The sequence below is a fragment of the Pelodiscus sinensis genome, chromosome 4 (assembly GCF_052426305.1).
Source record: "Pelodiscus sinensis isolate ZL-2025 chromosome 4, ASM5242630v1, whole genome shotgun sequence".
Classification (NCBI taxonomy): Eukaryota; Metazoa; Chordata; order Testudines; family Trionychidae; genus Pelodiscus; species Pelodiscus sinensis.
Window position 1 is genome coordinate 80,282,440 of NC_143055.1, and position 16,091 is coordinate 80,298,530.

At 45.1% G+C, this 16,091-nt stretch overlaps 1 protein-coding gene across 3 annotated transcripts in view; it reads right to left on the reverse strand.

Moving 5' to 3' along the window:
* MND1 (meiotic nuclear divisions 1) overlaps window positions 1-16,091 on the reverse strand; it is a 68,289-nt gene that overhangs the window by 15,740 nt on the left and 36,458 nt on the right. For 2 of the 3 annotated variants that reach the window (XM_075930076.2, XM_075930077.2), the window contains exon 6: window positions 15,034-15,148. In XM_075930076.2, coding sequence (XP_075786191.1) covers window positions 15,034-15,148 — 115 coding nt within the window. Of the gene's footprint in view, window positions 1-11,511; window positions 12,282-15,033; window positions 15,149-16,091 lie in introns of those variants that run through there. The other variant, XM_075930078.2, reaches the window with a different exon arrangement.

The window sequence follows — 16,091 nt, forward strand, 5'->3', positions numbered from 1 at the left end:
TACCAAACTAACTCAGCAGGTCTTAAGGATTTGTTCATGGATATTGCAAAGAAAATAGGCAACCCTTCAAGGACACTGTTAACAATTAGCCTGCAGAGAGGCACAGAGAGAAAGAGAGAGAGGCAGAGAGAGAGAGACAGAAACAGAGACACAGAGAAAGAGAGACAGAGACAGAGGGTGTGGGTGTGTTCATTCAAGAACTCCTCCTAAACGATACAAGCTAGGACCACCAAATGTGATATGCAGCTTCCTCTAATCCTAATCTAAAGCAAAATCAGGATTTGGTTATTCTAAGAAAATGGGATGTGCCTGGAATTCAACTGTTTTCCATAACATGAAAAGGGAGGAGGCAGGAAGAGGAGGGATACTATACTCAAAGTCACGACTGCTGGCAGAGTGCGCAGTGAACAGCTATACTGCAGAGTGACCACTAGAGGAGCTGCACTACCAAGGGCAGCCATGTGCAATAAAAAAAAAAAACAACAGTAGTTAGTCCCTGGCAGGCCTCTACCTCTATGTTACCTGCGTCTCTGCAGGTATTGAGCAATCACAGTTCTCATTGGTGATCTGCGGCCATTCACGACCAATGGGAGCAGCAGGTGGTGGTGCAGACCAGGACACTGCTTCCTACCACTCTCATTGGCCACAAATGGCAATCTGTGGTCAACGAGAACTGCGATCACCCAATACCTGCAGAGATGCACATAAATATAGAGGTAGATGCCCACCAAGCACTAACCCTGTGGAATGGATCTGACTCACAGGCTGACATTTTCCCAGCCCGACCAAGGGATGGCCAGCTGGGGATGGGTCTCGCCATCCCTCCTCCCAGCCCCAGCTCTCGCCCCCCATCCACAAGACCCACTGGTGGCCTCCGTGTCAGCACTGCTTTGCCATACAGCATGGCTAAGGCCGGTCAGCCTGCATGGCCCCTCTTTCTTCCCTGTTCCCAGGTCAGGCCCAGGGACTGCCAGTGGGAAACAAAATTCTGCATTTTGCCATCAGAGACTATTTGTAGCAATAAGAGGGAGATAAAAAAAAAACAGTTCATAGAAGAGGCAGCAATCATGAGAGAGAAAGCAGGGCAGCAGCACATATGTAAGTACCTATGCAAGTCAGGGTCCACAACAGGAATGTTAAATTTCGATTAACTAATCGAATAGTCGATGGGCTTTCCATCGACTATTCGATTACTCAATTAAGAATTTCCATGTTCCACCTTTGAAATGTACAAGAGCACCAGTGGGGGTTCTTGTGCATTTCAAAGTTGGAATGCGGCGTGAAGCCCGGGGTCAGCAAGGAGTCCCACTGACCCCAGGTTCCACGTGAAAGCGCTGCATGGAGCCTGGGGTCAGCAGGGGACTCAGAGACCTGCGCTGGCCCCAGGCTCCATGCTGCGCTTCCTCTTTGAAAAGCACAAGAGCCCCTGCTGGGGACTCTTGTACATTTCAAAGTTGGCATGCTGCATGGAGCACAGAGCCAGTGGGGAGTCCTGTGGATTCCGGGCTCCCATGTGGGTGCTTCTGCACCCAACCTTGACTCCGTACCTTCTCCATAGAAAACTGCAGCCATGGACCACTTTCCAAAACCTTGGAGTGCCCTGCCCCAAAAATTATTGCCCACCCTGGCCTATACGACGAGACATAGTAGGACATACTAAATTATTGGTAATCTAATCCCCGTGTTTGGGAGTGTGTTTTTAAAGTGTTTAAGATCTATGCCAGTCTATTTAACAAAAAGGGCTGTCAAGTCTCATCAATCCTCTATCCTCTATGAGGTGGTTAGACTGTCAGATCTCATCAGTACATATGTAATGTGGTCAGAATGCAGTGTCATGTATTCACATTTGTACATGTGCACACACACGCACAATTAGCCTTCAAGATATTTAAAGAAAAAATCCTACTCCTTTATTCTCGTAATTCTTATAGCCAAAAAAAAAAAAAAAAAAAATCCCAAGCCCCTCCTCTTTTACCCAAGCAGACAAGAGCTAATGCAAGCGGGGAAACAATGCACCTAAAGAGAAAGTGACCATACTGACTTAGGGCCTGATCTGGTATTCACTGAAATCAGTGGGAGTATTTCCTTTGACTTCAAAAACAAAACAAAGAGTTCACTCAGGATAGGTTTACATTGCAGTTAAAAACCCATGGCTGGCCCATGCCTGCTGATTCAGGCTACAGAGTTGTACGTATTTGGACTCAAATTGCAGCCCAAGCTCTGATACCCTCCCACCTCACAGGAGCCAAGAGCCCAGCCTCCAGTCCAAACATTTACACAATTTAACAGCTTCTTAGTCAAAGCCTCATGAGGCATAGTCAGCTGGCACAGGCCAGCCATGGTGTCTAACTGCTGTATACACATACCCTCATTATGAAGTCCCAGGAACTACATCACCCCACAAAGGCAATTCCATACTGCTCTCAGAAACCATTAATGTTCATATTAAATTACTGCATATTATATGTATTTATCCTAAGGATGTTAGATATTGGGTAATTGAATAGTCATGTAACCGCATGAAACCTTAGCGGTTACACAACTATTCAGTAGTCCCTGGGGGCGGGGCTGGCAGCCAGTGCACTCCAGCCCCACTCCTGGGGAGCTCACTGCCACTCCATGGTGCTGCCTCTGAATTAGAGACTACTGTGCGGAGTGCCCAGCGGGAGCTGGTCCACAAGGGAAGCCAGTTTAAAAACCAGCACCCCGTGCAGACAGGCTAGCTGGCAGCCCCTGTCAACAGTGGTCCCAGCTCCCCGTGGATAGATGCTGCTGCAGGAAGAAACGGGGGAGGAAGTGGGGGAGTCTGCCATGAAGCAACCAGGCCTGACTGTGGACATAGGCTCATTCAGGTGCAGCCCCTCTCCATGGGGGCGGGGGGGTCCAAGCTCCCTGCAGACAGAGGCAGCAGCAGTGGTGAGGGCAGTTGACACCATGGAGCTGGTGCTGGGGTGAACTGGCTTTTAAACTAGCTCCCCCCAGCACTAGCTCCTGGTTCCCTCCTCCCTTGCTGCCTCTTATAAAGAGGCAGCAAGGGGAGGGAGGAATGCATGTAGTCAACAAGATTAACCAATAAGTCTAGACTTATTGGTTAATTGTGTAGTTGACTACACATTGACATCCCTAATTTGTCCCCCAATATTTTCATAAGTTACCTGCATTTGATGTTACCTATTCTCTCCCTCATGTACTGTGCAGCCATGATGTTAATCACGGGGAACATCAAGACTTTCATTCTGTTGTACTGTGTTTAGAAACTTCCATAGAGCCTAGATTCACCCAAAATTCTTCCATATTCCTATATTTTGGGGAGTCACAAATCTAATATCCTGACCATTCCAATAAAATTGACCTACAAAGGAGGGAGAGAAAATTGCATTAATCTTCACTGTACATGTGCACCACATGTAAGACAGGACTTGCATCAGTACAATCTGCCCCAATACATTACTGGTGTAAGCTGCCCAGCACAGTGTCTCCAAATTAGGGGTCTGCCTTGGTGTGTAACAATAAATTTCCCTAGTCTAGACAAGCCCCACATCTAGCTCCAATGAAGACATGGCAACACTCTCAAAATACATGAAAATGCGGATAGATTTTCTTGGGGAAGATGAGACTTGAAAAGTCCTGATATTTTAACGTTAAACAGAAAGAATTCCAGGTCTACTTTATACAACATGAAGCAGAAAAACAGGCACAAAACCTATATTTTAAATTTTCCTTTGCAATTTATCTTTAAGTAGTCAGCAATATCTGCATTAAAGAGGTGAGCAAACTGGTTAGTGAAAAGTCAAGGAACTAGGATGTTCCATTCCTTTCTTTAACAGTGAAAAGGTTCAAGTGACATAACCAGTCTCTGTCTCTCTCAAATTAGTATCAACCATCTCATTTCTTTCATTTTTTTTCTGGTAAATGGCAAACTATTGCAATGTATGTTTCCATGTAATATTTTTAAGAAACCTCTAAGTTAGCTTTTATTTATTCCTTGACTGAGAAATTATTGCAAATTGTTATGCTCTCCATTTCCTTCTCTGCAGCCATTTGTCCACATCACAAAACTCTTCATGTGTTTACCTGTATCAGCTCCTAACAAACACTAATTTCCCTCCCCATCATCCTTTTCCACTCCTCTCCTCCAATATTTTTTCCTCTTAGAATATAATAGTAATTAAACTCACAAAAACAAAAGCTTATCCAAAAACCAGTTAAATGCCAGGGCAAATACAGTTATTCAAGGTTGAAACACAAGGTGTTGCAGGTGCTAGTTAAAAGCCTGATTCTGCAACTGGACCCATGAAGGCAAATCCCTATTCTGTGCTGAATCCTTTTGAAGTGCCTGCGTAGGACCCTGCGGAGAAGAAGATTGCCAGATCTGTACCTATAAGTCTGAATGAGCCATTCCATTAGAAACTCTTACTTTGACTTGCTTTTGCAATTACTGTAAAGATATTCCTTACAGGATAATGTTTCTCCTTCCTTCTCAGAACAAACAGGAAAAAAAAATTCTTGGGTTTTAATTTTTTTTCTGCTCTAAAGCTGGAACGAAAGGCATTGAGCCAGTCATTGGCTATTTCAGTGTGGAAGAAAACATGCGTTTAAGCTTTTTAAAATTAATTTTTGCTTAGCTAACTAAAACACAGCTTCATTTTAAACAAACTTGGCAGAGATACTAGTTCTCAGAGAGGACTAGTCACTTTGACTTGTCTGAATTTGTCTGAAGTGTAAATACCACGTATGCATTTATATTCTCAGAGTCACAGCATTTATCACATTAGTTTCTATTCCAGACTGACTGCAGCAGATGTGAAAGATATTCTCTAGCCACTGAATGTGTACAAAATCAGACAGCAGTAATTCAAGGTAAAGATGTTAAAAATCACGTAATAGGGTAACTGTGTAACTGCTGAAAAAATCTCGGCGATTACACAGTTAACCTCACTGTGGGCTCTGCAGTATAAAGCTGCTGGCCAGGCTCCTGTGGCTTTGCTGTCCTGCTGCAGCAAAGTGCCCTCCCGGGGAGACGGATTAATGTAACCGAGACCATTAATTGAGAAGCATCAGCTTATCATTAAACGGTTAATTGGTTATTCTCTAACTTCCCTAATTCACGGCTCTCCGTTTTTGTGAATAATTTATTAATTCAAGCTTGACCTCTCTACTGAGTTTGCCATCAAAAACTGCAATTACAGGCAGTCCCCGGGTTATGTACAAGATAGGGACTGTAGGTTTGTTCTTAAGTTGAATCTGTATGTGAGTTGGAACTGATCAGTTTCAACAGCAGCTGAATCTGGATGCCAGTTCCAACTTACATACAGATTCAACTTAAGAACCCCAGGTGTCCCCAAGTCAGCTGCTGCTGAAACTGATCAGCAGCTGATTCCAGGAAGCCCGGGGCAGAGCAACTCTGCCTCGGGCTTCCTGTAGTCAGCCGCTGGTCAGTTTCAGCAGCGGCTGACTTGGGGACGCCTGGGGCAGAGCAGCTCGGGTGCTGCTGGGTTGCTCCAGTAGCGCAGCCGCTCCTCGGCTACTGGACCAACCCAGCAGCACCCCAGCTGCTCTGCCCCAGGCGTCCTGATTCAGCCGCTGCTGAAACTGATCACCAGCGGCTGAATCAGTACTCCTGGGGCAGAGCAGCTGGGGTGCTGCCGGGTTGGTCCAGTAGCGCCAAGGAGCGGTGCAGCGGGACCAACCAGCAGCGCCCCACCTGCTCTACCACAGGCCCCGGGCTTTGCTCCACATCTCCCTGGTCTGCTGTGGGGGGGGGCATTAGCTGCGTCCCCCACAAGCAGACCAAGGAGACGCGGAGCAAAGCGGAGGAGGACCCGGGCCGGACCGCGGCGCTTCCAGATCAGCGCCGCGGTCCGGCCCGGGTCCTCCGCGGCTTTGCTCAGCGTCCTCCTGGTCTGCAGACCAGGGAGACGCTGAGCAAAGCCGCGGAGGACCCGGGCCGGACCCGCGGTGCTTCCAGATCCTCCGCCGCTTTGCTCCCCGTCTCCCTGGTCTGCTGGCTCCCCCAGCAGACCAGGGAGACGGGGAGCAGCTTTTCTCGCCCCGGAGGAGGTGGGCGGCGGGACCAGGCGTCCCGCCGCTCCAGTCCTCCGGGGCGAGAAAATCCCCGTTTGTAAGTCGGATCCGCGTAACTCGGGGACTGCCTGTACTTGTAACCTATAATGTCCTCACAAAGATTTACAAATGTTAAAAACTAGTGAATTCTTGTACAATTATACTCAGAAATGGGATTACCTAAAAATAACACCCAAATCAGTATATTCCCTACGTGTGTTCAGTGACCTCTGCTTATTTCACTCACAAAACAAGACATCGGTTAAACAGTAAACATAGTACCACCATTGGTAGAGTCTACCCAGGCTTGTGTTTCTTTCATAGAATTGTTAACTACATTCCTGTTGTAGCAGCTTTTCTACCGGTGTCAGTGCACAAGACACAAAGATCACAACTGAATTATTGATATCCGGTGCATATGACATGGTGAGTAACTACAAAACATCTTTTTATTAGTAAAATGAGCACACTGGATCTGGAAGTTGTCAGAAAATCTCACTATGGACCTGGTTCAACTCCCATTGACTTCAGTGGCCTTTGGATTGAGTTTAGAGCAGTGGTGGGCAATGTGCAGCCCACCTGCAGCCTATCAGGTTCTATGTGCGGCATGTGCAACCACCCTCTGCCCTCCTCACCAAGTATCTCATGTGCTGGAAGTCCTGCACTTAACCTCCTCCTCCTCCTCCCAGAACTTCTGTAGCGCTTTGAATCAGCTGATTCATGCCCTGTCCCTGCTCCTCTCCCTCCCTTCCAGAGCTTGAATGCTATGAATCAGCTGCTTTGCAACATTCAAGCTCTGGAGGGAGGACTAGGAGGAGTGTTCTGGAAATGCTAGGAGAGCAAGGGAGGAGAAGGGATGGGGCATGCTTGGGGAGGGGAAAGGGAAAAGATGAGGGTCAAGCATCTCCTGGCAAAATGAGAAGTGACACACATTTAAAGCACAGGGCACGTGTGGGGTGCATGCTGATTGCACACAACATTGTGAGAGCCATGTGCTCCATCTTCTTTATGTTACTTTTGCTGGCAATTTAATTTGCTCATAATGAACAGATCACTTTGTATTTAAAAAGCATGATAAAGAAGGAGAATGCATTTAATTTATTCTTGGGTCATGGTTAGTACACATGCCCAATTTCAATCTGGCAGTCCACTTAGCTAGCCTAGGTTGACCATCACTGGTTTGATTAACTGATAAAGCAAATGCTTATAGGTTAAAGCTATAGACTACACAAATTTCCTGCCTGCCCCATCAGTAAATTTTTTGGCAGGCTGGCCAGCAGCCTGGCTCAGTCCTGGCTTGTGCCAGGTTGGGGACCTAAATCTGCTATGGCTCTGCTTTTAAAGTGTATTAGGAGCCAGGCAGACCAAGCCACCCAGCTCAGTTCTGGCTCACGTGGGGTCCAGGAGCTCAGACTCCTCCCGCCCCCCTTCCCTCACCTGGACACAGGCTGCTGCCACCCCACGTTGCTGCTGCCACCCCATGTTGCTGCCTCTGTATCAGAGGCAACAGTGCAGGGCAACAGGCAGCTGATCTGTGAGGGGAGCTGGTTTTTAAACTGGCTTCCTTCACAAACCAGCTCCCACCTGGCATCCCACACTACTGCTTCTGATACAGAGGCAGCACCACGGAGTGGCAGGGGGCTCCTCGGGAATGCGGGCAGAGCACATTGGCTGCTGGCCCCACCTCTGAGAACTATAGACTAGTCAAAGTTACAAGGAGTCCTGTGGCACCTTATAGAATAACTGAAGTGTAGGAGCATAAGCTTTCGTGGGCAAAGACCCACTTCGTCAGATGCATGTAGTGGAAATTTCCAGAGGCAGGTGTAAATATGCAGGCCAGGATCAGGCTGGAGATGAGGTGGATCCAATCAAGGAGGATGAGGCCCACTTCTAGCAGCTGATCTGGAGGTGTGAATTCCAAGAGAGCAGAAGCTGCTTTTGTAGTTAGCGAGCCATTCACAGTCTTTGTTTAATCCAGAGTTGATTGTGTCAAACTTAAAGATGAACTGTAGCTCAGCAGTTTCTCTTTGAAGTCTGGTCCTGAAGTTTTTTTGCTGCAGGATGGTTACTTTTAGATCTGCAATTGTGTGTCCAGGAAGATTGAAGTGTTCCCCTACAGGTTTTTGTATGTTGCCATTCCTAATATCAGATTTGTGTCCATTGATTCTTTTACGTAGGGACTGTCCAGTTTGGCCGATGTATATAGCAGTGGGGCATTGTTGGCACATCGGCCAAACTGGATATACAACTGGCTGCTATATACATCAGCCAAACTGGACAGTCCTAACACGGCTACTAGACTAGTCAAGTAACTGATAAGAATTCACGAGATTAATCAACTATTCAATTATTCATTTCCCTTAGGGATTCCTTTGGAAATAGTAATTTTAATTTAAGGAACTAACAACGCCAATAGATGGTGGAATAATAAAGTTTTTTCTATCTTTAAAACTTGTAATACTTTTCTGTCTGGCGTGCTCTTTCAAATTAATCCAAAAGCAATGGCTAAAGCACAACAACTAGATGCTTCTACTGGGATCAGCAGTGAAACAGTTAAGTTGTCATCAGTTTTCAAGATCAGCATGCAGTTCACACCTCTCAAAATTGCTTCATTCTCTTAAGAGGCTCAGGAAGAGAATACTCCTTCTGTTCACCAGGTGGTGAAGACAACTTTCCACAATTTGATTTTAAAATGAAAACCTGAAATACAGGTACTGAAAAAACAAAGCTGGGGAAACTTCTAAAGTCCACACTCTAGTATAAAATTTCCATGGTTCCTATTTCCAGTGGTCTGACTCATGAATCAGTAGCTTAAAAGAGGAAATTTCTTATCTGATTATAAAATTCATGTTTCTCATTCCAGTTAATATCAATGGCTCTTAATGAACTGTAATGTTATGTTTGCCTCCTATTACAAACCCAGACTGAGATTGAAATGTGGCCAGATTTCATTATAAAGCGTCATTGCCATACTATGCTCAAAATAGCCAAAAAGTATCCTTACACAGCTGCAGAAACAATTATTTCTGAAAGATAAATGAGCTCCAACTGGATTGGTAGTGACACAGGCCCTGTGTAGATACAACATTTGTAATCTGCATCTGATCTGTAAACATGGTCTGGAGATATGCGCAGCTACAAAGCAGAAATCTGAAGATTTGTAGGGTTCTACCCTTAACAAGAGGACTGTAGACTCTGAATGACAACTCTCTAGACAGTTCCAGGTAAAAATCCTGCCTATCAGCAACATAATTGATGAACAAACTTAATTTTTTGACTACTTACACTTCTGCCTATCATTTAAGATGATATTAAGGAGAGAAAAGTTTGACTTCTATTACTCATGTTAAAACTGTCCCAAGGTTATATAAAACATTTTGCAAACTGCTTCTTTAAAGTAAAATGCCTCCAAATACTTTCAGCTCACCATTTCAAAGCTAAAACTATAAAAACTCAGGCACACCAGAAAACACACTGATTAAACAGGAATGTTGATGATCTTCCTCTAAAAGCCTGCCCTCAAATATGAACAGTGGTGTTCAGCTAGTACACAATTATTGTTAAGATTAACTATACTATGCACACAGAGTAACCAAGATACAGATGCTGTGGGAACCATAGCTAAACAGTCTCAATTTTGTTTCCATTGTAAGTTATAATTATTATAATAAATATTATAACATAGTTTGATGTTAAATTCTCCTTTAACCAAAACATTTAAGAATAAGAAATCTTGATGGATAGAAACGGCTGCAGTTGCTTTTGTGCGTGCGCATGTTTATCTGTGTGTATCCAGCGCTGTAAATAATTCACTCCAAATCCATTTTTAGACTTCATCTTCACAGTAAATACGAGGAACAAAGAAATGAGATTTGGTGCACATGCTTACTTGAAGCCACCATTCCAAGTTGCTGAGAGGTTCCTGAAGTGCCCTGAACACACTCAGCGCTCTGATTTCAAGTGTGTGCCAGAAGTCAAGGCCCACAACTGGGCTGCTTCCCTTCTAGCAAAACCCCAATTGAACCCGTGGTCCAAGCACTCAGATGGCCGAGGGAACTGGCAGACTTGCTCGTAAGCCCAGCAGCAGGCTCTGGCTACTTAAAGCATTTGCCTCCAGTTGCACTAACTCCTTTTCCTGCCTTGTTCCAGTCCCTCCCAAACCTTGGACCCAGCCCTTCTCTGGCCTTCTCTATTCCTGATGACTCAGTTCTGCAGTCTGGCTCTGATTCTAGCTTGACTTGGCTCTGGGAGCTGGCCTCTGACACCCCTCCACTGCAACTCGTGCTCTGACTATTTGATTGCCCATGTCCCAGACCCTAATCGTCTGTGCACTAGTTGAAAACTGCTGTTTTCCCTTTTGTGTTTGGTTCACAAATCTTTGGCTTGCTGACAAATGCCCTGAACCGACTACTAGTATTGTGCATGCACCACACTATATCTCACTTGTCACACAGTCTTGCTCCAGATGGGGATATCCTCTAGTACAGTGATTCCCAAACTTTTCGGCATCACGCCCCCTTTTTGATTTTTGAGAAAGGTATTTATTTATTTAAATATTTTTACCCCGCCTTTCTATTTAAAATATTATATATAAAAATTTAAAATATGAGACCTCAGAGGGACATAACCAGCTAAAACATATAGAGAGGAGGAACACACACATACAGACGAGGGTGGCTTTAGCCTGACACCGGAATAACACTAGCGGTGGTGCCATGTGAATATCCCGAGGAAGAGAATTCCACAGCCTGGGAGCAAAAGCTGAGAATGCTCTTGGATGTTAATCTTATCTCCACAAGTGGGGGAACAGAAGCAAAGCCTCCCCAGCTGACCTCAATCCCTGGGTAGGTTCATATGGGAGAAGACGGTCCTTCAGATACCCTGGACCCAACTCATTTAAGGCTTTATAGGTCATAACTATAACCTTAAATTGTGCCCGGAAACATACCGGAAGCCAGTGCAGCTGCTGAAGCACTGGCATAAAGTGCTCTGTATAACTAGTGTTGGTTAAAACTCGAGCAGCTGCATTCTGGACCAGTTGAAGTTTCCGAAGGCTCTTTAGAGGCAGCCGTACATAAAGTGCATTACAGTAATCCAGTCGGGATGTAACAAGAGCATGGATCACTGTGGCCAAGTCATGTTTGTTCAGTAAGGGTCGCAGCTGGCGGATTAAACGAAGTTGTCCAAAGGCACTCCTGGCCACCGAAGAAATCTGATTTTCAAATGTTAAAAAAGGGTCCAGGAGGTCTCCCAAGCTGCGTACATGTTCTTTCAGAGGGAGAGTAACCCCGTCTAGAACAGGTGCCATGCCACATTCATGCACAGACGGACTCCTGATCCATAGGACCTCAGTCTTATCTGGGTTCAACTTCAGCTTATTTGACTTCATCCAAACCATCACAGCCTCCAGATACTGATTTAGATCAAACAAAATACAGGACTATGTAGCACTTTAAAGACTAACAAGATGGTTTATTAGATTATGAGCTTTCGTGGGACAGACACACTTCCTCAGATCAAATAATGGAAGAAAATAGTCACAACCATATATACCAAAGGATACAATTTAAAAAAAATGAACACACATGAAAAGGACAAATCACATTACAGAACAGAAGGGGGATGTGGGGGGGGGGGCAAGGAAGGTGAATGCCAGTGAGTTAATGATATTAGAGGTGGGGAAGGGGAAATGTTTGTGAGTTAATAGTATTAGAGGTGATAATTGGGGAAGCTATCTTTGTAATGTGTAAGATAGCTGGGGTCTTTGTTAAGTCCCGTGCGGAGAGTGATTTAGATCAGTCATTGCCACACCTGGTTCTAATGTCACAGGGAAATAAAGTTGGGTGTCATCTGCATATTGATGGCACCGCCCTCCAAAACTCCTTATGACCTCTCCCAGCAGCTTCCTGTAGATATTAAACAGTATAGGGGACAAGATGGAACTTTGCGGGACCCCATAGCACAATCGCCACAGAGTCGAATAGTAGCCCCCTAGCTCCACCTTCTGAAAGCAACCTGATAAGTAGGACCAGAACCATTGCAAAACAGTGCCTCCAATACCCAACTCCGCCAGGCGTCCCAGAAGGATATCAGGGTCAATGGTATCAAAAGCCGCTGAGAGGTCTAGGAGAATCAACAGGGATGCACTCTCCTTGTCTATCTCCCGGCGTAAATCGTCTACCAGGGCGACCAAAGCTGTTTCAGTTCCAAAACCAGGCCTAAAACCAGATTGAAATGGATCTAAATAGTCTGTTTCTTCCAAGAAAGCTTGGAGTTGCAACACCACCACCCTCTCGAGTACCTTGCCCAAGAAGGGAATATTAGCAATTGGGCTATAGTTATTTAAGTCATGTGGGTCCAGGGAGGTCTTCTTGAATAATGGTGTTATCACTGCCTCTTTCAAGGCAGCAGGAACCATACCAGATCTAAAAGACGCATTAATAATCCCCTGAACCCAACCAGTTATCCCTTTCTGGCTAGATTTAATAAACCATGAAGGGCAGGGGTCAAGTGAGCACGTGGTCAGTTGCACTCCTCCAAGCACCAGTCCACATCCTCAATCTGCAATAGCTGAAACTGATCCAGAGAAAAAAGACTGGGTGGTGCACTCAACACATTCTGTGCCCCACTTACACATCAACCAGAGTCTAAATCCAACCAGACGCGGGCGATCTTATTAGCAAAATGCTTTGCAAACAGATTGCAGCTGGGGGCCAAAGGCTCCACTATTTTGTCATGAGTGCCAGACTGCAACAGGCCCCGCACTACTCGAAACAATTCCGCTGGACGGCATTGTGCGGACGCAATACGGGTGGAGAAGTTGCTTTTCCTCGCTGTCAGCACTGCCACAGAGTAAGCTCGCAGTTCAGCTCTAACCCACAGCCGATCAGACTCTACTCTAGTTCTCCTCCAGCGGCATTCTATCCATTGCACAGACTGTTTTGCTGCCATCAGCTCCTTAGAAAACCAGGGAGCAAACTTGGCTCAACTGGTCCACAGAGGGCGCTTAGGAGCAATCATTTCAACTGCCCCGGCTACCTCAGTGTTCCAAGTATCAACTAGGGTATCTACAGGACTATTTGCCATAATGGCTGAACAATCCCTAGACCACAACCCTAGCCAGTGAGATAGTATCTCGATAGACAATTGTCACCCCACTTCCCCGACCATTAAGCCGTGGCTGATGCTGTACCGAGAACCCAGCCAAGCACCATTGGGAAAGGTCGATGCCTCCCTCCACTCTCAGCCAGGTCTCAGTGATACAAGCCAGGTCAGCCCCTTCATTCAGAATTAAATCGTGGATGACAGCTGTCTTCTGGGATAGTGACCTGGGATTCAGCAACAGCACCTTCAGGGCTGATGGCCAGGTATTAGAGTTACCAACATTTTTAAGGCTGGGAATAGGACCGGGAAAAGGAATAGCACATAACTGTTTAAACCTCATTCCCCTTGGCTGGCCAGTCCGCATCTTACTTCCATACCTTCCCTTACCTGTCACAACTGCCCCCATGCCATCTGAGCCCTCCTCCTTAGGCACCCCATCTATGCCAAACCACATATTGGCAGAGGGGGGGTGGGTAGCAGAACAAACACACACCTTTGGTTTGGGTAGCTAAAGGGAACTTCCTCTCACCAAGAACTCTCGCCTGCCCTCCCTGCTCTCACCAGGGACTGAATAGGCCACCACACAACCAAGTGTGCTGCTCTCACCAGCACACACAAACACACATCGATTACAATCTACCATCACAGCACACACCCTTGCCCTTGGTCTGCCCCCGAAGGGCTTCCCCAAAAGGGCAGCCCCCTTTCGATCGCCCCTTCAGAGCAGCCCGCCACCAGGGGCAGCCTCTTGGCTTTAAGTCCGCCCCTAGTAATGGCTGCAGGCAACACCTGCAGCTGAAAGGTCTGAGTCCTAACAGGCAGGCCTCTCACTCAGGAGCTAGGTGGTAACAGCTGTGCAGCAAGAGCTCTGCTTTCTGAGGGGTCTCGCTCCTCCACTCCCCCCAAAAAATTGCAGTAAAACTTGTTGAGCAAAAAAAAAAAAAAAAAGGCCTTTTAAGAACAGAGCAGGCATTGCCCTTTTAAGGTGGCCATTTTGAAGTCTGCCCCAGCCAGCCCGAATGGACTGACAGCCCAGGCTCTTTCTCGAGGGGAGGGAGCATTAACCGGGGGGAGGAGAGGGAGGTGGGATGAGATGGGTTGTCTCATGCCCCTCCTGAAATTTCTTCAGGCCCCCAATTTGGGAATCCATGCTCTAGTATATGACCCATGGAAGATAACATCTTATTTATGCTGCTAGAGACTGTAATTAATTCAGAAACTCAAGTTAAGTGCTGAAATGCAGAGGATTCAAGGATCCAAATTGCCCTGCTGATGATGGATGGACTGGGAAGGTCATTACAGATGCACATAAAATGTCTGGAGGGTTGTTGTATTTATTTTTACAAAAACCTGGGAAGTTATATACAAAAACATATTAAAAGATTGAAGTTTCAAAGTCAATCACTCTAAAGATAGGGAATACATGAACAAAGGTTGCTCATGAGGCTTTAATTTGTACCCCCCCTTGTGCATATGCATGATGATGCAGTCGCTAATTATATGGTCATGTTATTTTTTCCTCACAGAACACATATCTCACTTAGTGTTTGGAGGAATCGTAACCAGTGAATGACACATCTCCTCAATAATAATTTTTCAAAGTGCGGCCCTATGTAGACCCATACACAGGGGGTGTGTGAATACACACCCCATGGTCCTCCAAGCAAGCATGACTCATGGCCCTCCCCTGTGCTCTGGAAAGTAATTATCATAAGACATGTGATTTCTTATTTATAAAATTGAAAAAGAAAACACTCTTTGTTGGTTTCTCTTTGCCTTCCAGACCTTTAAACAGAAGTCCAGTTAATTAAACCTATACTTCTGTGAAATTTCAAACACATCAAAGCAACACAATATACAACTTACGGATTTCTTCAACAACATCTGGATCACATTCTTGGTATGTGTCTATTTCTGCCTTTAGCTGCTCTTTTTTCTCCCGGAGAGCAGCAAGTTCCTTTATTAGGGCAGCACGTTCTGCCTGGATTCAAAGCATTTTGGGAGAAATCAAAAGTAAATAAAATTAAATAGACGGTGACTATAATATTACTACACATTTATGCAAAATGCAAATTTTTACTCTTCAAAAATATTAGATACACTACTGGCAGCTGCATATCCTATTATTTTAAGGGAGGCAAACCAATCTTGCACTTTATGCACATTCAAAATCCCTATGTCAAAGTGGGTCTTCGGTGCGTAATGAACGCAAGATCAAGGCAAAGCAAGAAGACAAATTAAACTTATTCTAAGTAACCAAACTGTTATTTGTTCCTAATTATACACATGGGTAAATAAGAATGTAAAGATATGAGATCACACTTCAGATCCTCACCATACTACCTATACACATTATAATTCATAATCAATAATTAGCAATTGTTTCTTGACAGTGTAACACTATATCTAGACTGCACTTCACTCTCAAAAGAGGAATGCAAATGAAGCAGATCAAAAATTCAAATGAAGCACGGATTTACAAATCTCACACTTCATTTGCAAAATCGCGTCGGAGTGCTTTTTTGAAAAAGGGTTTTTTGAAAAGAAAAACCCAGTCTAGACAGGGTTCTTTTAAAAAAAAAAAAAATCTTTTTTGAAAGAACCTGTACTCTTGAAAAAATGAAGTGTACGGGTTCTTTTGAAAAAGGTGGGTTTTTTTCCCTCAAAAGAACCCCATCTAGACTGCAGGGTTTTTTCCGGAAAAACCCTTTTTCAAAAAAGCGCTCGGATGCGATTATGCAAATGAAGCGCGAGATTTGTAAATCCGTGCTTCATTTGAATTTTCACTCTGCTTCATTTGCATTCCTCTTTCGAGAGAGGAATGCAGTCTAGACGAGCCCTAACTGACTACTTCTGCTGTACCCTTACTACTAAGCACACACTAGCATGTGTAATCTTAACTATTTAACAACTAAAAAAATATG